The sequence below is a fragment of the Leopardus geoffroyi genome, chromosome A1, assembly GCF_018350155.1.
Source record: "Leopardus geoffroyi isolate Oge1 chromosome A1, O.geoffroyi_Oge1_pat1.0, whole genome shotgun sequence".
NCBI lineage: Eukaryota > Metazoa > Chordata > Mammalia > Carnivora > Felidae > Leopardus > Leopardus geoffroyi.
In genome coordinates this window covers 177,312,804-177,329,078 of record NC_059326.1, presented here as the reverse complement: position 1 = coordinate 177,329,078, position 16,275 = coordinate 177,312,804, and the positions used below count along the sequence as shown (strand labels likewise).

At 40.9% G+C, this 16,275-nt stretch overlaps 1 protein-coding gene across 7 annotated transcripts in view; it reads right to left on the bottom strand.

The window, feature by feature from the left end:
* The window catches only part of FBXW11 (F-box and WD repeat domain containing 11), a 121,514-nt gene extending 107,914 nt beyond the window's left edge, over positions 1-13,600 (bottom strand). For 2 of the 7 annotated variants that reach the window (XM_045501505.1, XM_045501551.1), the window contains exon 1: positions 13,395-13,600. In XM_045501505.1, the coding sequence (XP_045357461.1) occupies positions 13,395-13,439 (45 nt within the window). In that variant the 5' untranslated portion in view covers positions 13,440-13,600. Of the gene's footprint in view, positions 1-4,488; positions 4,651-13,394 lie in introns of all 7 variants that reach the window. The other 5 variants (XM_045501479.1, XM_045501542.1, XM_045501534.1 and 2 more) reach the window with 4 other exon arrangements.
* Between the last annotated feature and the right edge of the window lie 2,675 nt (positions 13,601-16,275).

Sequence of the window (16,275 nt, the reverse complement as noted above, 5' to 3'; positions counted from 1 at the left end):
TGGAGCCAGAGGGAAAAAAGTTGCAGACTTTTTTTTAACTGTCCACTCCTTTTTGTACCTTATCAGTCAATTTTGTAGCATAGACATATATAATGTATTCAAAAAATCTTTTTGGTAAGTACTGATTCACTGTAGCTATAATGAACTCTTCCAATCTCCATGTTTTCATTACCAAAATCATGGAGCTACAGCTCACCTGGGAATTAGTGAATAAGGTGAAAACAACATAGAGTAAACATTTGCCTAACAAATCCCTTAAATATATGCCCACTAGACTGATACACCATCTCAGTAATTCCAACACAGCTAATTTTCACTCCACTTGAATAGTTCACCTTTTCTTCAACTGACTAGGATACAAAACAGCTAGCTTGTCCTTAGACCTCATGCTGTGATGTTAAAAATGTGTCGTTAAAAAACCATAATCACACTCATCACAGCTAGATGAGAAGCATTCAGGAATTGAGACAGGCTGAGAGAAGAGCAAATTTTCATTTCCCATGTCACACTTGATCCAGAACCTTCACTGTTTAGGCTATTTCCCCTTTATTTTTGTCACCAGATGCATGGAACTTAATTTGCAAACTCCTTTGCATCTAAATCTGAATACTCAGGTTCAGAAAAAAAGGAGAGTGGTAATACCTCTTGATCAGTATCAAGGTCATTTGAACTGAGTTATAGCCCATTCCTTTATGTTAACATTCCCATACACTGATAATGTAGACTTCTAAATCTACACTCTGAGAAACAGAACTCTGAGTAAAGTGAGCTACCACTGAAACAAAATAAAAATTCCCAACCCATTCTCTCTCTCCCTGCTCTCTCTGATGTTCATATTCCCACTAGACACTTTTCTTGGAGGATTCACTGATAGGCAACTCAAATTCCTTATAAATTGGAACTCATTCTTTCTCCCTCCCCCACTCCCACTTCCTGTCTGCTCTTCTAGTACTCTCTATCTTGGAAAAGACAGTAAACATCCATCTGGTGCCCAAGGCAAAAACCTAAAATTCATACTGTACTCACCTATCACCTACTCCTTTAACTAGTCCCCAAGTTCTGTAGATCCTATCACCTACATCTCTTTTAAGTCCTCCCCACCTTCCTCACACCCACTGTCGATGCTTCGGTTTGCCTTCCCCATTGTTCACGTGAACTAACTGGTCTCCGTGCCTTCTGTCTCTTCAACCCACGTTGCACACACCTGAAAGGTTAACTTCCTAAAATACAAATTTGGTACTTTAAGAGCAGAAGGAACAAGTCCCAAAGTAACGATAAAGTAAGCTAAAAACAAGCTCTTTTAATAACATGATACAATGCAAAGAGAATGTACTACCTAATTTATTTCTTATGAGTATGTTCTTACTCTACCCCACACTATATGACCAAATTAAATAAGCTAATAAATCTGTTTTGGTAAAAAGAGGCTACACAGAAGCAAAAACATCCAACTGCTTTCTTAGAGTAAAAAATGAACACAAAATGGATCATAGCAGTGATAAAGGCACCTGAAGGAAAACAAAGGGCTTCCGAGACCTATAAAGTCAAGAATGCATTCAAGTTGAATATACTAACTAGTCTAAAAACACGTGCCTTAATGAGAAAAGGACTGGGGAAATAAAAGCAAACAAAGAGGTTCTGCCACAGGGAAAAACCACCCATCCCTGACGTAGGGTGGGACCGAGGTGGCCTCAGTCCCTGTCCAGCAAATATCTCACTTCTCTGGTTGAGTTCATGCCAACTAAGCCACCCGACTATGTATGAACCCGATAGGTAAAGTCTACACACATAAATACAATATGCCAGTCACTAGGTTTGAACCTTCGGGTCCCTCTAACTTTTGTTTCTTATTCGAAAAAACTAAACTGGTATACTAATTAGGAACTAATAAGCAAATTACCTATCAAAAAAGTTTATATTGGGGTGCCTGGGTGGCTCAGTCAGTTAAGCGTCTGACTTCGACTCAGGTCACAATCTCACAGTTGGTGGGTTCAAGCACTGTGTCGATCTCTGTGCTGACAGCTCAGAGCCTGCAGCCTGCTTCGGATTCCGTGTGTCTGTCTCTCTCTGCCCCTCCCCCCCTTCTCTCTCTCCCTCTCTCTCTCTCAGAAATAAAAAAAAAATTCAAAAAGTTTGTATTAATCATACCAAAATGCACATATCGTTAATAAACTGGAATTCTGGTTTTATACATCAGTCTTGCATAGCTGGTTAATGTGCCCTGACCTGGAATAAGGAGTTGCTTTGAGCCTGTGACCAGATCAGATTTCTAAGGGGTTTAAACAAATGACCAGACCTAGGATTAAGGTAAGTTCTAAAAACGCACTGGTGGTTACTTAATGTAAATTTAAATTAAATAAAATTTAAAATTCAGGTCCTCAGTGACAGAGCCACATTTCAAAATAACCACATGTGATTAGCGACTACCATACTGAACAGCACAGGCAGTGAACATTTTCGTTATCACAGAAAGTTCTACCGGACAGACTATTCTGGAAGATAACCTCCAATAAACCCTACCATGAGTCATCTTGGGCAACAGCCTGACAGTACTGGATGGCTACCACAGAACCGAGATCTAGACCGTTTTCTATACCAAAGGTAAGAGGTAGATATTCAACAACAATTTTCCTTTTCCTCTGCACTGATTTCAGTTTCAGCCCTCAGGATTTCCACCCCTCTTTTTATCACAGGATGACACTCGTACTACAGGCGGTATAGCACAGATGTTAGAAGCACATTCTCTGAAGCCAGACTCCCTGAATTCATGCTTCATCTTTGTCTTTTACGTGTAATCTTGGACACATTATTTAATTATTCTATCCTTCAGTTTCCTCATCAGTAAAGAAACAATGGCACCTGCCTCCCTGGGTTACTATAAATATACAAAGTTTATACACATAAAGTGCTTATAGGGGTGCTGGGTGGCTCAGTCGGTTAAGTGTCTGACTTCGACTCAGGTCATAATCTCACGGTCCGTGAGTTCGAGCCCCGCGTCAGGCTCTGTACTGACAGCTCAGAGCCTGGAGCCTGTTTCAGATTCTGTGTCTCCCTCTCTCTCTGCCCTTCCCCTGCTCGCTCGCTCACTCTAAAAAATAAAAACATTAAAAAACAAATGAAGTGCTTATAATTGTGCTCAATACAGAGTAAGTGTCCAGTACGTGTTAACTGCTAGTATTTTTACTGTTCCCACCACACCACCCTCATAGCTCTTCAGATGACAAGTGTGTAAAATGCTCACTTAGGAGAAACATTAGCAAATATAAAGGAATTAAACTAAAACAAGGATCACAATGCAAGAGTATCCATCTATGATAAAAAGATATTCTTTTTTAAGATTAAAGGAAATGGATTCTGTAGGGAATATTAGATACCCAAAAAAGGCACGTTTTTAAGAGAGTTACCCAACAATGTCTTATTTGTAAGGCTGACAAACTACAGGTCAAAAGAAGTCCATGTAATAAGCTACTGAGCTATTTAAATAACCAGTAAAAACTAAAGAGGAACTGAGAAGATACAGGTTCGAGTTCACTAGACCAAATGATACTTCCCTGTATAAACCATGTTTTGACATTTAAAGGCACTGCCTCTCTCATACTCCCTAAGTTACCTGTACGTTCACTTGACAAACTGACTGAAGATCTTCTAATTTCTTCATCAAGCAGAAAAAGCACCAGATATAATTAAAATGCCACACCAAACAATGACCAGTCAGGTATTTTCTGAGTGGAAACCCATCATAGAAAACCACACCTTGCTCTTGCAGATGGGCAATTTGAAAATCCAGAAGTTGAAGTACAAATTTCAGCAAATGTAGTCACATGGAAAGAGCCAGAACTTTGGAAGCATAAAGACTCAAGCCTAAAGCCTGGCTTTGCCATTTACTAGCTCTATGACCCTGGGCAACTTGAACTTAATGCTTATGAGCTTCATCTCACTATCTGTAAAATGTAAGGTAAAAGCATGTGCCAACTGAACCAGAAATGTGTGTAAAGAGCCTCCAACAGTGCCTGGTACGCAGCAGATGCTCAAGAAACAGGTGCTACAGGTAGTAAATCTTCCTGAGAAGACCCTCCAAGAGTCCTAAGAATGAAACACCACTGCTTTACATAGTGACTACAAAAACTATTCTGACCAGGTATCAGGTATAAATCATTAGAGAATACCTCGAAATTACCATTTGTTTTCCATATTTTATAAGCTATTCCCCAAATTTCCCTTGTTTTCCGTATTCCCTGTTAGATTATAACTATAAACCACCTGGGCCTACAATGAAAATAACTGCCCTTCTCGCACTAAAACCAAGCGTCCACTAGCAATTCTGCCACGTGCACCTTCACTAATCCACCCCAGACACGAACACTGTGTCTAAACATCTAACATCCTTCCTGTCTCTACCAATGGAAAAAAGTAGAGAAATTCTGTTTTTTAAGTTTCTTTCAGTGAGTTGAGGTCCATACAACAAAACAATACAGGGTAATTGCTTACCTGGAAAATATTTTGTACTTCAGATCCACCAATCCAGAATGAATGGGGGTATTCCCTTTCAGACTAGTCTGAGAAAAGACAGCAGTCAAGCAGCTTCCAAGATTCTTTCCGTTTACTGTATCCAGCTTTCTTCAATAAAATCCCAAACATGCACTTCGGTAACTGTTGAAAGACAGAAAGCAATCCGTACACCCACCATGGCACCAGCGGCAAAGGACAGCCACCAAGAAATGGAAGGAAGGGTCATCGGAGTGGTGGATCTGAGGCACAGAAAAGTCACAACCCCTGAGTCAGCTATTTGGTATAAAAGTTCTGTAGCAGCATTCTTCACCTCTGTGCCGACAAAAGGATAAGAAATTCTACATGGTAGAGAAGGAAACATTCCCTAATATTAATTTTTACTCATGATAAATACGCGATTTCCAATGAGAGCAGCTAAAAACTTACTCCGTTATCCACATAAATTGTCCCAGACCATTCAGCTACGATGAACTTCCTTACCCATGTTCTAAGACAGCTCCTCCAGCATTACAAAAAAATTAATGATATAGGAAGGCTCAAATACCTCCCAAAAAAGATATTTAGGCACCTAACAAGAAATCTTTTGGTTTGCTACCCATTAAGACATCAAATCTACACATTATCCAAATCTTCAAACCTCACCTGAAATACACAACATTTTAAAAACACATGGCATAATTTTAAGAGTGAACTTCTGATTCAGTAAAGACCAACCCTCTACAATGACCAGTCATTGGGTAAACTAAGGAAAATAATTTAAAAAACACTAATAAACAATTTACTAAATAACACCTTTAAATATATAAGCCGAGTCAACATTGTATCAACATTCTTTTACTACCATACCAACTTCTCCATCAGACTGCAAATATACAAACAAATTATAAGGGAGAGAGAAAAAGCCATTCTACAGAATAACATAGATAAAAATTTTAAAAATCAGTCAAAAGACTGTTAGTTACATATAAATTTTCTACTTCCTTAAAAACCTACAGCCAAAATGTTCCTGCAGTAATTAGAATACCTACCTTTAGGGCTACTAATGGGTCAGGACCTTTACATTCCTTACTCATATTTAATTCTCAAAAAAAAAAAAAAAAAAGAGAAGAAATAACTTGCCCAAAGTCCCACATCTACTAATTGGTAGAGACCATCCCCTTTCCACAGAGCACTGTGGCCTGCCAAGTCTAAGGATCAGAAAGGCCATGATTCCTGGGGCAGAAGAAACCAAGCTTTACTCTCAAAGGTCCGGAGTTAACACCAGAATAGAGAAGTACAAAAATACAGAAGAGTAAATATTTCAGCCTAGCCAAACTAAAACACAACTGAACCAGTTAAGCCATCCTGAAAGGGCTAACGCTCCATATTTTACCACTTAAAAAAAGCATTTCTTTAACAAAGGCATGCAATTGTGAGGCTCACAATATTTATAATAAAACACATTATAATGTTGCCAAGTAGGTCTTTGTGTTTAGCAACAAAGACTGTCTGTGACAAAGAATCTCAAATCCAACCGAAACCAAGAAACTTTAAAATTCCAAGATTTGTCAATAAATAGTCCATAGGCAATCACTGAAGATGTTCTGATTTATCACATTGTAAGCAAAGCAACGGGAGTGACTGAAATACAAGTCTATGATTAGCCTCACCATAACGTAACAATCTTAGGAAAGTATCCTAATACCCACAACTTAAAAGATCAGTTAAGTAAAATCTCAAGCAAAGAATGAGTGCTCAAGCTTCTCCCGTTAAGTGATATTTAGAATAAGCCTAAGAATAAACTGAAAACCCTATTTTGATAGAAGCAGCGAGTTAGCTAGTAGCTAACTGCTAAAAAGAATATACTCTGCTATTCAAAGTGTAACTCGGTGCTGTAACCAAAATGCTGAGCAATGATAGCAAAACACAACCACAATCTGACTAATGGACTCATTTCTGAACCTCCTGAGTCATCAAGCTTTTTCCTGTATTACTGTGTTAATTTTCTGGTCTTCCCTTCAAATAAATATTTACCGAATGCCTAATTCGTGGCGGCTCTAATGCTAGAGATACAAAGATTAATAGAAGCCAGACCAAAAGTGTAAAGACTGAGTTCTTCCTGTTCTCTGTCCCTTTCTCTTTGAGTCTCCCAAGCAATCATTTCACAGAACCAAAATGTATTTTATTATTAGTTCCCAAAACTGGTTAAGGGTTCTCAATTTAACTCTAATTCTCAACAGTACAGCTCTCACTTAAATTTTCTTCTGTGAATCAGAGACAAGCTATTAGAATGGCTTCCCATATTCATTACACTTATTATATTTATCAATCTCTCTACTCACAGACTTTTTTCCCCTTCATTTTACAAGTTAATGTCCCACTGTTTCTACTTCACAGCTTTCCATTCTGTGAAGTTCTTCATTGTTGACTAACCCTGAGAGGGAATTTCCTAAAAATGCTTCCTGCTGACATCACAGAACTCTGCAATCTTTGAATTTTGTTAAAACAATAATAAGCTCCAGGTTAGAAATACCCTACTGGACTGTCAGGTCCTCCTGGTTCGTCTCTCATTTGCCTACAAAGACAAACTTCCTGTTAGGCACTTGTGATCAGCAGAAACTTAACTGAAGCTAACAAGCACATTCTTGACCAACAGGTTTTTCCCCCTTTGTCAACTAATTCAATGAACAACAATACAACTCAAGAGGAAATCTTGTATAATACTCACTGTTTTTTCTGTTAAAGGTCAAAATCATCAGCTTTGCTAAAACCAGAATAAGAACTCAAAAATCCTAATTTCCTCATCAAAATTAAACTGATCAAACGTAAATCACAATGCTCAATGTTAATAGGAACAAATCACCAATCTCTTTCTACCAGGATACCTAAAGCAGGGTCGGGTGGGTTCTCTCTGTAGTTCGAGTACAGGCCATTAAGTCTAACTGACAGTTCTTAATAATTGTAACACTCCTTCCACTTCCCAAATTTCCAAAATAATACTGATTCTGTATGATTTCATGATTTCTTCTAAAGAGATACCTCATGAAACATATAATTAAAGCAACTCAATGTCAGGCCTCTGTAAAACTTCACAAATAAATACATGCACAACTAAGGGGGGGAAAATAAAACTTTCTTCCCACCATCTGCCTTGACTGTGCTTTACAAAACCCGGTCCCTGTACTGGTGGAAGTTAGCACGGCAAGCAGTTGCTGAGATAAGCTTCTGCAAGGTCCTTTCACACACATTTCTCCCATCATCCTCCCAACAACTCAGAGCAAAACCAACATTTTCTTGTTTTTACCGATAATGAAATCATAGCACAGAAAGGTTAACTTTCTTAAGGTCACACAGCCAGCAGGTGACAAAGCTAGGATAAAACTTGGGTGCTTCCCTCTAAAGTCCATGCCCTTGCTGATAAATCACGCTTCCTCAGAATTTACTGTTTGGCAAGTTCACATCAACACGTATAAAAGGAATTGGGTTTCCTCAATACTTTGCTATCAACCACTCTCTGGGATGTATGTAAATCTATCTGTTGGGTGTAAAAGTCTGTAAATAATGGTTTTATAGGATGTCTGTATAAATAGTAAACAATGGTCTATAGATGTGTGTGTGCCACACATCACTCTCCTCTTCTGCCTTACCAGTCTTATTCCTCTATTCATCTACGCCTTTGTCTTAAAAGTTATCAAAAGGAAACCTTAAAAAGATTTCACAGCATGAAAAAATACCTCACATTAATTTCAATCAACGTACCTATTACACACCCAAGTCCTAAGCATTGTGAAGGATTCAAAAGACAATACAGCCTCTGGAAGGGAAATTTAGACATAATCACAAGCTTTTACAATATACAGGAGGGGTATGATTAAGTCCCATATGAGTTAGGAATACATTAAGAGAATTACTGATACAGGTGAGAATTACCAGACAGACAGACAGCAATAATGCATATAAACAACCAACAGGAAAATTCAACTCAACGTTTACTGAACGTGTACTGTAAGAAGGCACTGCGAGGAGTTTATCATTTAATAGGAGACACAAACAGGAAACTCTAATACAAGCCTGGAAAATGCTACGTGCCACAAGATAAACACAAAGTGCCAGAATTCATTCATTTCATTTAACAGTGAACATCGGGTAGGCAATGCTATAAAAACAAAATAGTATCTGCCACCATAACGTAAACTGACATCAAAAGAGGTGGCACCTAAATTGTGTTTTGAGGAAACAGGACTTTTCTCAGTACAGGCGGAAGAGAGAATTGCTGAGATCTGATTGAAGCCAGTTTGGCCAGAGAGCCAACTATTAGATCCCGCCGGTAACTATCGGTAGCCTTCAATGCATGGGGGGAAAAAAAGAAAATAATAATAATAATAATAATGTGAGCAGAATCTGAAGAACCCTGGTCTACCGTCTGGCTGAAATATAGAATAAGTGAGGAATAATGTGGGAAGAAAAGCTAGAAGGGAATCTGTAACTGAAATTCCTAGGACTTGAAATGCTTTCTTTCCCTTAAAGTGAAATACCACCAGGTGGAACCCAGGAACCTGAGAGTACAAAATTCAGAGGATCATAGAATCAAACAGCACTACTCAGAAGGATATATAGTTGACCCTTGAACAACATGGGTGATTAGGGGCACTGACCCGCATGTAACAGAAAATCCACATATAACTTTTGACTCCCCCAAAACTTAACTACTAATAACCTTCTTTTGACTGGAAGCCTTACCAATAAAATAAACAGGTGGTTAACACATACTTTGTATTTCATATGTATCACCTATTGTATTCTTACATAAAGTAAGCTAAAGAAAATAGTAAGACAATCATTAAAAGAGAAAATACATTTACAGTACTGTAAAAAACAAAAAATTATTGTAAGTGGACCTGCACAGTTCAAACCCACGTCGTTCAAGGGTCAAGTGGCCTTAAGTGCTGTTCTGTGAACCCATGTAATGGCCTAGTGACTTTCCTATACCAGCTCTCTGTTTTCAGGTTAGAGCAGTCAGGAGCCAGGAGTACCAAGATGTGCGCATAGGATCATATTTGTCCTTGTCACTTCTGAAGGGGCAGCTAACTTGCTCAAAAATCAGGAGCAAAAATTGATATATTTGAGCCACAATGTCTTGAGGCAGGTAAATGAGTCTATAAGTAGGTATACGTATGTGGTTTATTCCATTCGGACCCTACTTAATTAAACCTTTGTCTATTTAATCGGCATTTGGTAAATCAACACATGGTTAGAGGTAAATGGGGGTAAGTGATAGTGACAAACTAAGATCCAATTTCTTAAAGCAGTCACTAAAAAACAATCACACTTACTCCACTTAGAGAACCAATGGCAGGAAGGGGGAGACAATCCAAAAAGAAAAAAAGAAAAATTTCCTATAACTTTACTTAGTTTCTTTCATCTCCTTAGCCTTGTAGCCTGCCTATACTTCAACAGCTCTAAGAAATAGCATTGATATCTTACCTTCTTAGGTCCAATGTATTTTACTACATTCAACAAGTAATATAGCCACTTAGAGACAACACAAAAGGAAAATGAGTCACTTAAGGTCACTTACCAAAGAGGGGGACCGTCCAACAGCTAATAAGAGTATAATTTGTGCTTGGGGGTGACGGTTGGGCACACGCTCACACCCATAGAGAAAGCAAGGGTTACCTTTCCTAAAACTTTTAACATCAGCTTCTGCTATCTTCTAATAGAGAAAATTTACCATCTTTCTCTTCAAATCAGCAGCTCTGTGAGCGCTTTCTAGCAATGAGTGCCTGAACATCAACTCCTACTCCTAACTCAAGCATTAAAAAACATCATGTGATACATAATGCAGTTTTCATTCTTTCCAGTGATATCCACCGCACTAGACATAGACATACTTCCAACTGGATTATTACTTCTCTACCTCATTAATAATAAAACTCATTTTACCAAAGTCAGAAACAAAGTCCCACAAACTAAGTTAAGTACTATAGTCCAATATAAGGCCATGAAAGTCATTTGGTGGTTAAATTATTTACCATCAGCGATTATAAATTCTGTTGTCTCAATCAAGAGTTTATAGTCTATATTAAAGACTGAACCCTATGAGGTAGGTCACTTGGAGAAGCATTTTTTGTGGACCCAGCCTTAGGCAGAGATAGGAGTCACAAAGGGAGGTTATATTTTGGAGATTTAATTATTGGGCTATCACCAGCTTTATTTCCTAGCAAACTAAAAAGAAAAACAAAAACACAAGGGAAAAAAGAAAAAGAATCAAAATCAAAAGAAGTGGAAGGATGAAGATTAAGAAACTGGAGATACCCCAAAAGTCTGTTTCCTGTCTTTCATATAGCACTCTCTGGAATATCAAATGAAAGTTATCCTGTTAACCATTAAGTACCAAACTGGTACAGGCACCACAATCACAAATATTTGAGTATTGAAGCTGACTCATAAAAATCTAAAAATATTTCATGCTTTAGGCTCTTAACATACCATCAGTTTAACCCATTCCTTTCTTTCAATCATGTTATTTTAGAACCAACGTAAAAAGTATTTTTAACCTAGTTCTGGAAACTGTAATTAAAATGCAGCGAATACAGAGAGCCACATGCAATTAGATTTTAAGGCATTATCATTCCTACATCCAATCCTGGATTTACTAAATCAGTTGTTAAATACCTGCACTATCCACTACACTAAAATAAATACATACATGTTTATGAAAAGGGTTGCCTAAGAGTCTTAACTGGTATCCCTTTGAGAGAATATCAAAATCCGTATATGAAAAGCCATTTCAAAATTGCTCTCTTTGTTAAATTTTCTGAGAATCCCAGTATATAACGTCCTTGAAAGGCTGAAATATCTTTTCAGATCACAGACAAGTACAATCATGTATAATCAAAACTTTTATGAGCATGGGGAACCAACAAATTTAGGGCAGAGTTTTTTTTTGTTTTGTTTTTTTTTTAATCATACACTCAAAAATACTAAATGAATTATGCAGTATTTCTTCTAAGTCTTTTGAAAATAAAGACATTTTAGTCATTTTTTAAATGAATGAAAATGGAAGGAGCACAGAACAGCCAATTTCAAAGAGGCACCAAGTTACAATTTTTCAATATGAAGTACTCCTCCAGTTTAAGTGTTTGTATTGTACATCCATAAGAATACGGATGTACTATACGTGGAATCCCAATGAAGATATTTACCAAAATAACCCACTACAAAATTTTCAGAATACAAAGGCTTGACTATGACAGTTTGATAAATTATACTGAAAAAGGAAAAATTACTTACTACATGAAAATCAAAGAAAAACTCACAAGTGACAACATCCTTGAAAAAGCAAGCACACGTGTGCACGAGCCCAAAGCAGGAACAACCAAAGCTTTTTTTTTTTTTTTTTCCTTCTAGTTTTAAAGAATACTGGAGAAGTCTAGTTCTGTGAATTATGCAAAGGACAGCAAATATTAAGTTGTGTATTTACGCTACTGTACTTCCATTTTTAAAACATGCAGCTCAACTCCCCAGATACCATCATCCACAGAAACCATGCAGCTATCCAACAGACTTTCAGTGTCACCATTTATTATTTATAGCATTAAATGGGGGAAGTGGCTCTGATGTCACCGACCCTACCCAGTGGAATCACTGACTCAATAAACATTTTCACACTGGAGAAAATCTGGCTAGGAAAACATTGTGCTGGGTTAAGTAGATTCTTTCATCTTCCCTCTCAACCCTGGGGTTGAGGTGGTTACTGTGTTAGGAGAGATACAAAGAAACTGTCAAGGTTTCCACAGGAAAGAAACCCTGAAGACTTCCTCCTCCCAACTCTCCAAAGCCCAGTTTGATTCCCCCAATGTTCAAATTGGCAGGTAATAGCTGCCATGTTTCTTTTCTTCCACCAATCCATCCACCAAGCAGCAAATTCTTCGCTTCTGGTAACCACTCTCTCACAGTCCTGTCTCCAAAAACCCCTTCTGGCTCCAAGTCCTAAGGCGGAAAGCGGTTGGGGTGTCCGTAGGGCCAGGGAGTCTGGTATGGCTACCAATGGCTAGTAACAGAAGAGTGATCGCTTCCCCAGGGGCCTAGGATTCTCTCTCTTTTTTTTTTTTTTTTTTTTAATAAGAAAGAACTGGCGGCAGTGATGAGGACAACCCTACCCCGCTCCTCCCCAATTTTCCCAAAGCAGCGCTGAAAAACATGAAGTTACAGTTTCCCTTTCCTGGGAGATGGAATCCGGAGTACCTGGGGCCTTGCTATGCAAACATCCCTCATCGCGGAGTAGGAAACCCTTTGTCCGAGAAGCCGGACACCACAGGGGCCCAGGAAAGAGGCCCCTTATACGTCACATCTACAAACCCCACAGCTCCCACCTCCACCCCTGTAGGGCCTATCCCGGCATCCACACAGCCCTACGCTGGGGAGAGGGTGCTGAGACCCCTACTAGGACGCGGAGACCGAGGCCCTGACCCATCTCCTCCTAACCCCCCTCCCACCACCATCTCACTCGGCCTGAGTGGGGCTTGCAAGAGCGGTGCAGGCCTGGGCCGGAGAAATAGAGAAAAAAAAATCCCCTTCTAAGAGAAGGAGAATGAGATGCTAGACCGAGTGTGCGCTAAGGCCACAGCAGAAGCGAGCGAGGGTCCTTCAAGAGACGGGCCCGGATATAGGACAGAGGAAGGAATGAGAACCGAGAAGCATGGAGGGGGCCGGGCCAGGTCCGGCCTGAGATCTCGAGGGATCTGGTGGAACCGCGCCGGCCCCGAGGCCAGGGAAGGCGGGGGGCCCAGGTTGGGGCCGCGGCGGCTGGGAAGGGCTGGAGCCGGCCTCGCGCCGGACGCTGAGGTGGGCAGGCCCGCCCGGGGCCGGTCGGACGGAAGAACGGTCCAGCGGGCCGCACTCACCATGAGCTCGATGGTCTTGTCCTCAATCACCGAGTCGGGCTCCATGGCGGCCCCGGCGGCCCCGCCTCGCTCTCCCCGCGCAGCAGCGAACGGCCCGGGCGGAGGAGGCGACGGCGGAGGCGGCAGAGGCGGAGGCGGCTATCGTACCCACTCTAGCTGCCAGCCCGCCCGGGCCGCCGGCAGCTCCGCCCTCCCCCTCGGCGAACGCAGTACGCCGATCGAGGACTACAGCTCCCAGCAGGCGCCGGGGAGCCCGCAGAGCGTTGTGGGAACGAGAAGCCAACACCAGGCTAATCTCTCTTGGCACCCCGAAGCTGAATTCTGAGCCGAAAGTAGCACTGGACTTTGAAAGTGGCACGTGCAAACCTAAAGAATGAAGGGCTCCTTCAAAACAGGGCCTCAGGAGCGCCACAACTACATGTCCCAGAAAGCCCTCGCGCGGATTCTCCTTCCGGCTAGTTTCTCCTGACTTCCTGGCAGCCCCAAGCGCTTCGGACCGGGACGGAAACTCCGAGGTAACTCTTCACTCGTCAGAAATCTTGCGTGTGGACCGATTTCCGCACATGCGCACTCGACGCCGCAGTGTCCACAAGACGCCTAGGTAGCGGGGAGGCTGGTGGGCGAGCCGCTGGTGATAGGGACAGATGTTGGAGACAGGTGGGTTCTAGGTGCGTTAGGAAGCCCTGGCGCTCAGGTGTGGGAGGGTGCCAGCCAGCGAAAGAAGCTCAGGCAAGGGAGGAGGCTCTGAGAGTTTGGGCATCCCAGGAGTGAGAGGTTTGGAAATTTAATTGGGGAAAGTGGGTTTATGGAGATGAACAATTGGTGCTGTCTGTACGCACCACGAACTGGGAAGAGCAGAGAAATGAAAGGGAACCTGTGCATATTGGGCCCCTCTTTGTCATTCGTTCAGAAAGTACTTATTTTTTCAACTTCCAGCCTCTGCCGGGTACCAGTCTAGGCACTGGAAATCAGCTCCGAACGTTACAGGGAAGGATTCGGTTATCATGGAGTTTAATTCTAGTGGTGGGAAAACAGACATTAACCAAAAGAGTGGGTGCTAAGAAGGACCACAGCTGGAGACCTGGAGACTCCTAGTGAATTCTGCCTTCATCTCTGTGTGAACTTTGTCAGGTCTGTCAGTGGTCACTAACCAAAGACCACTAGGGACACGCTGATTGAACAAGTTGGGCTAATTACTGGTTGCAATGAGGGAGAATACCCACCATGAAAAATCATAAGGAAGAGTTGTTAGGTGATTTGGGAGAGGGTGTAAGGAAGTGGGGCTTTACTCTGCATCAGATGCTATCAGGAAGTGGGGGTAATTCTATGATGGGGCATCTCAGTCGTTCCTAGAACACGGGAACACTAGATAGAGGTTGCAGCTGTAATTGGTAAAGAAGCAGAAACCCCTCATTAGCCAAGATGACGGATGTTTGGTCATTTTTTGTGGTTTGGACAATGTTCATGTTTTATCTGCTTTCAAATGTAACTAAGGAGCGATCTTGTCTTTGTCTTGATCTATCCATGGTCAGAGAATGGCCTCATCTGATGTTTACATTCTGCCAAACTGTGTTCAACAGGAGGGCACAAGGTCTACCTAAGAGGGCTAGCTATCATCTAGTAGCATTACAACTAAATATCAGAAGCTGCTTTCTCTTTCTCTAGTGTTTTGCATTCTCTGTACCTGTAAAGTGAGGGGACTTGATGACCTAGAAATCTTTCTATTTCTAAGGATCAAGTTATTACAGTAATTTGTATGCATGCAGGGCACAGTGTAAGTTCCACACTGGTAGAGTTTGAAGTTTCATAGTCCTTTGGTGCTTTCCACCAAAGGAATTAAAAGCAGTAGGAAAAGGGAGCACAGAATTGGAAAGTTACTGCCACTAACTTGCTGTCTGAATTTAACTAGAACCCTTCCCCTGTCTAGGCATTGGGACATTCATTAGTAAAACAGGAGTTAGGATAAATGACCTCTGTTTCACTTACCTTTTTGTATCATAATAAACCACACCCAAGACTTAGTAACTTTAAAAACTGTGGTTTATTTTTACAATTCCGTGGGTCAACTGGACTCAGCTGGGCCCACATGGTATAAGCTGAGGTTACTCATAGAGACTGCAATCAGCTGGGAGCTCATCAAAATAGCTTCTCATCCTCTCAGGCCTGTCTTCTCCACCTGGTGTCTTATCATCCAAATTTCTGCACGGTGACTGGCTTCCAAGAAGATGAGCCCCAGTGAGCAAATGATTATCAAGCTTTTGGTTGCACCACGCTTGCTAATGTCCCGTTGGCCAAAGCAAGTCATAGAGCCAAACCCAGAGTGAATGTGGAAAGGAATTATGCAAGCTTGTTCACAAGCAATCATGGTTCACTAGGACTACCAGTGTAACAGCCAACCAAGACCTCAGTTCCCAGTATTTACCACAGGACGTGGCACATAGGGTGAAGGTAGGAGTCACAAGCTGTATTCCCCAATATGTATGTTTATCCTACACCGTATTTATCGTTTTAAATTTTGACATTTTCACAAAGTCTGAGTTTACATCTTATCTCGAAATATTAGAGAATCTGACTATATTGGATATACATGGCAACAATATGCAATGGTTAAGTAGCAACTAACTTCTTTATAGGAAGCATGTGCTCTGTAGATTTCTACTGTCACCATTGCCCCCTGTTGTCTTCTGTCTGCAGGCTCCACTCATTTAAATTGCATGCCTAACCCATAGAGATATTTGAGTTTGCAGCCCTTGGCGTTAGAACTATAATGGAGATAACTCAAGGTTTCTATCTTTTTATTAAAACCATATTCTACTGTAAGAGGAAAAAAATACTATTGGGTCAAATTCCAGGAGCTCAAGGAATTTAAAAAGTCTTATAT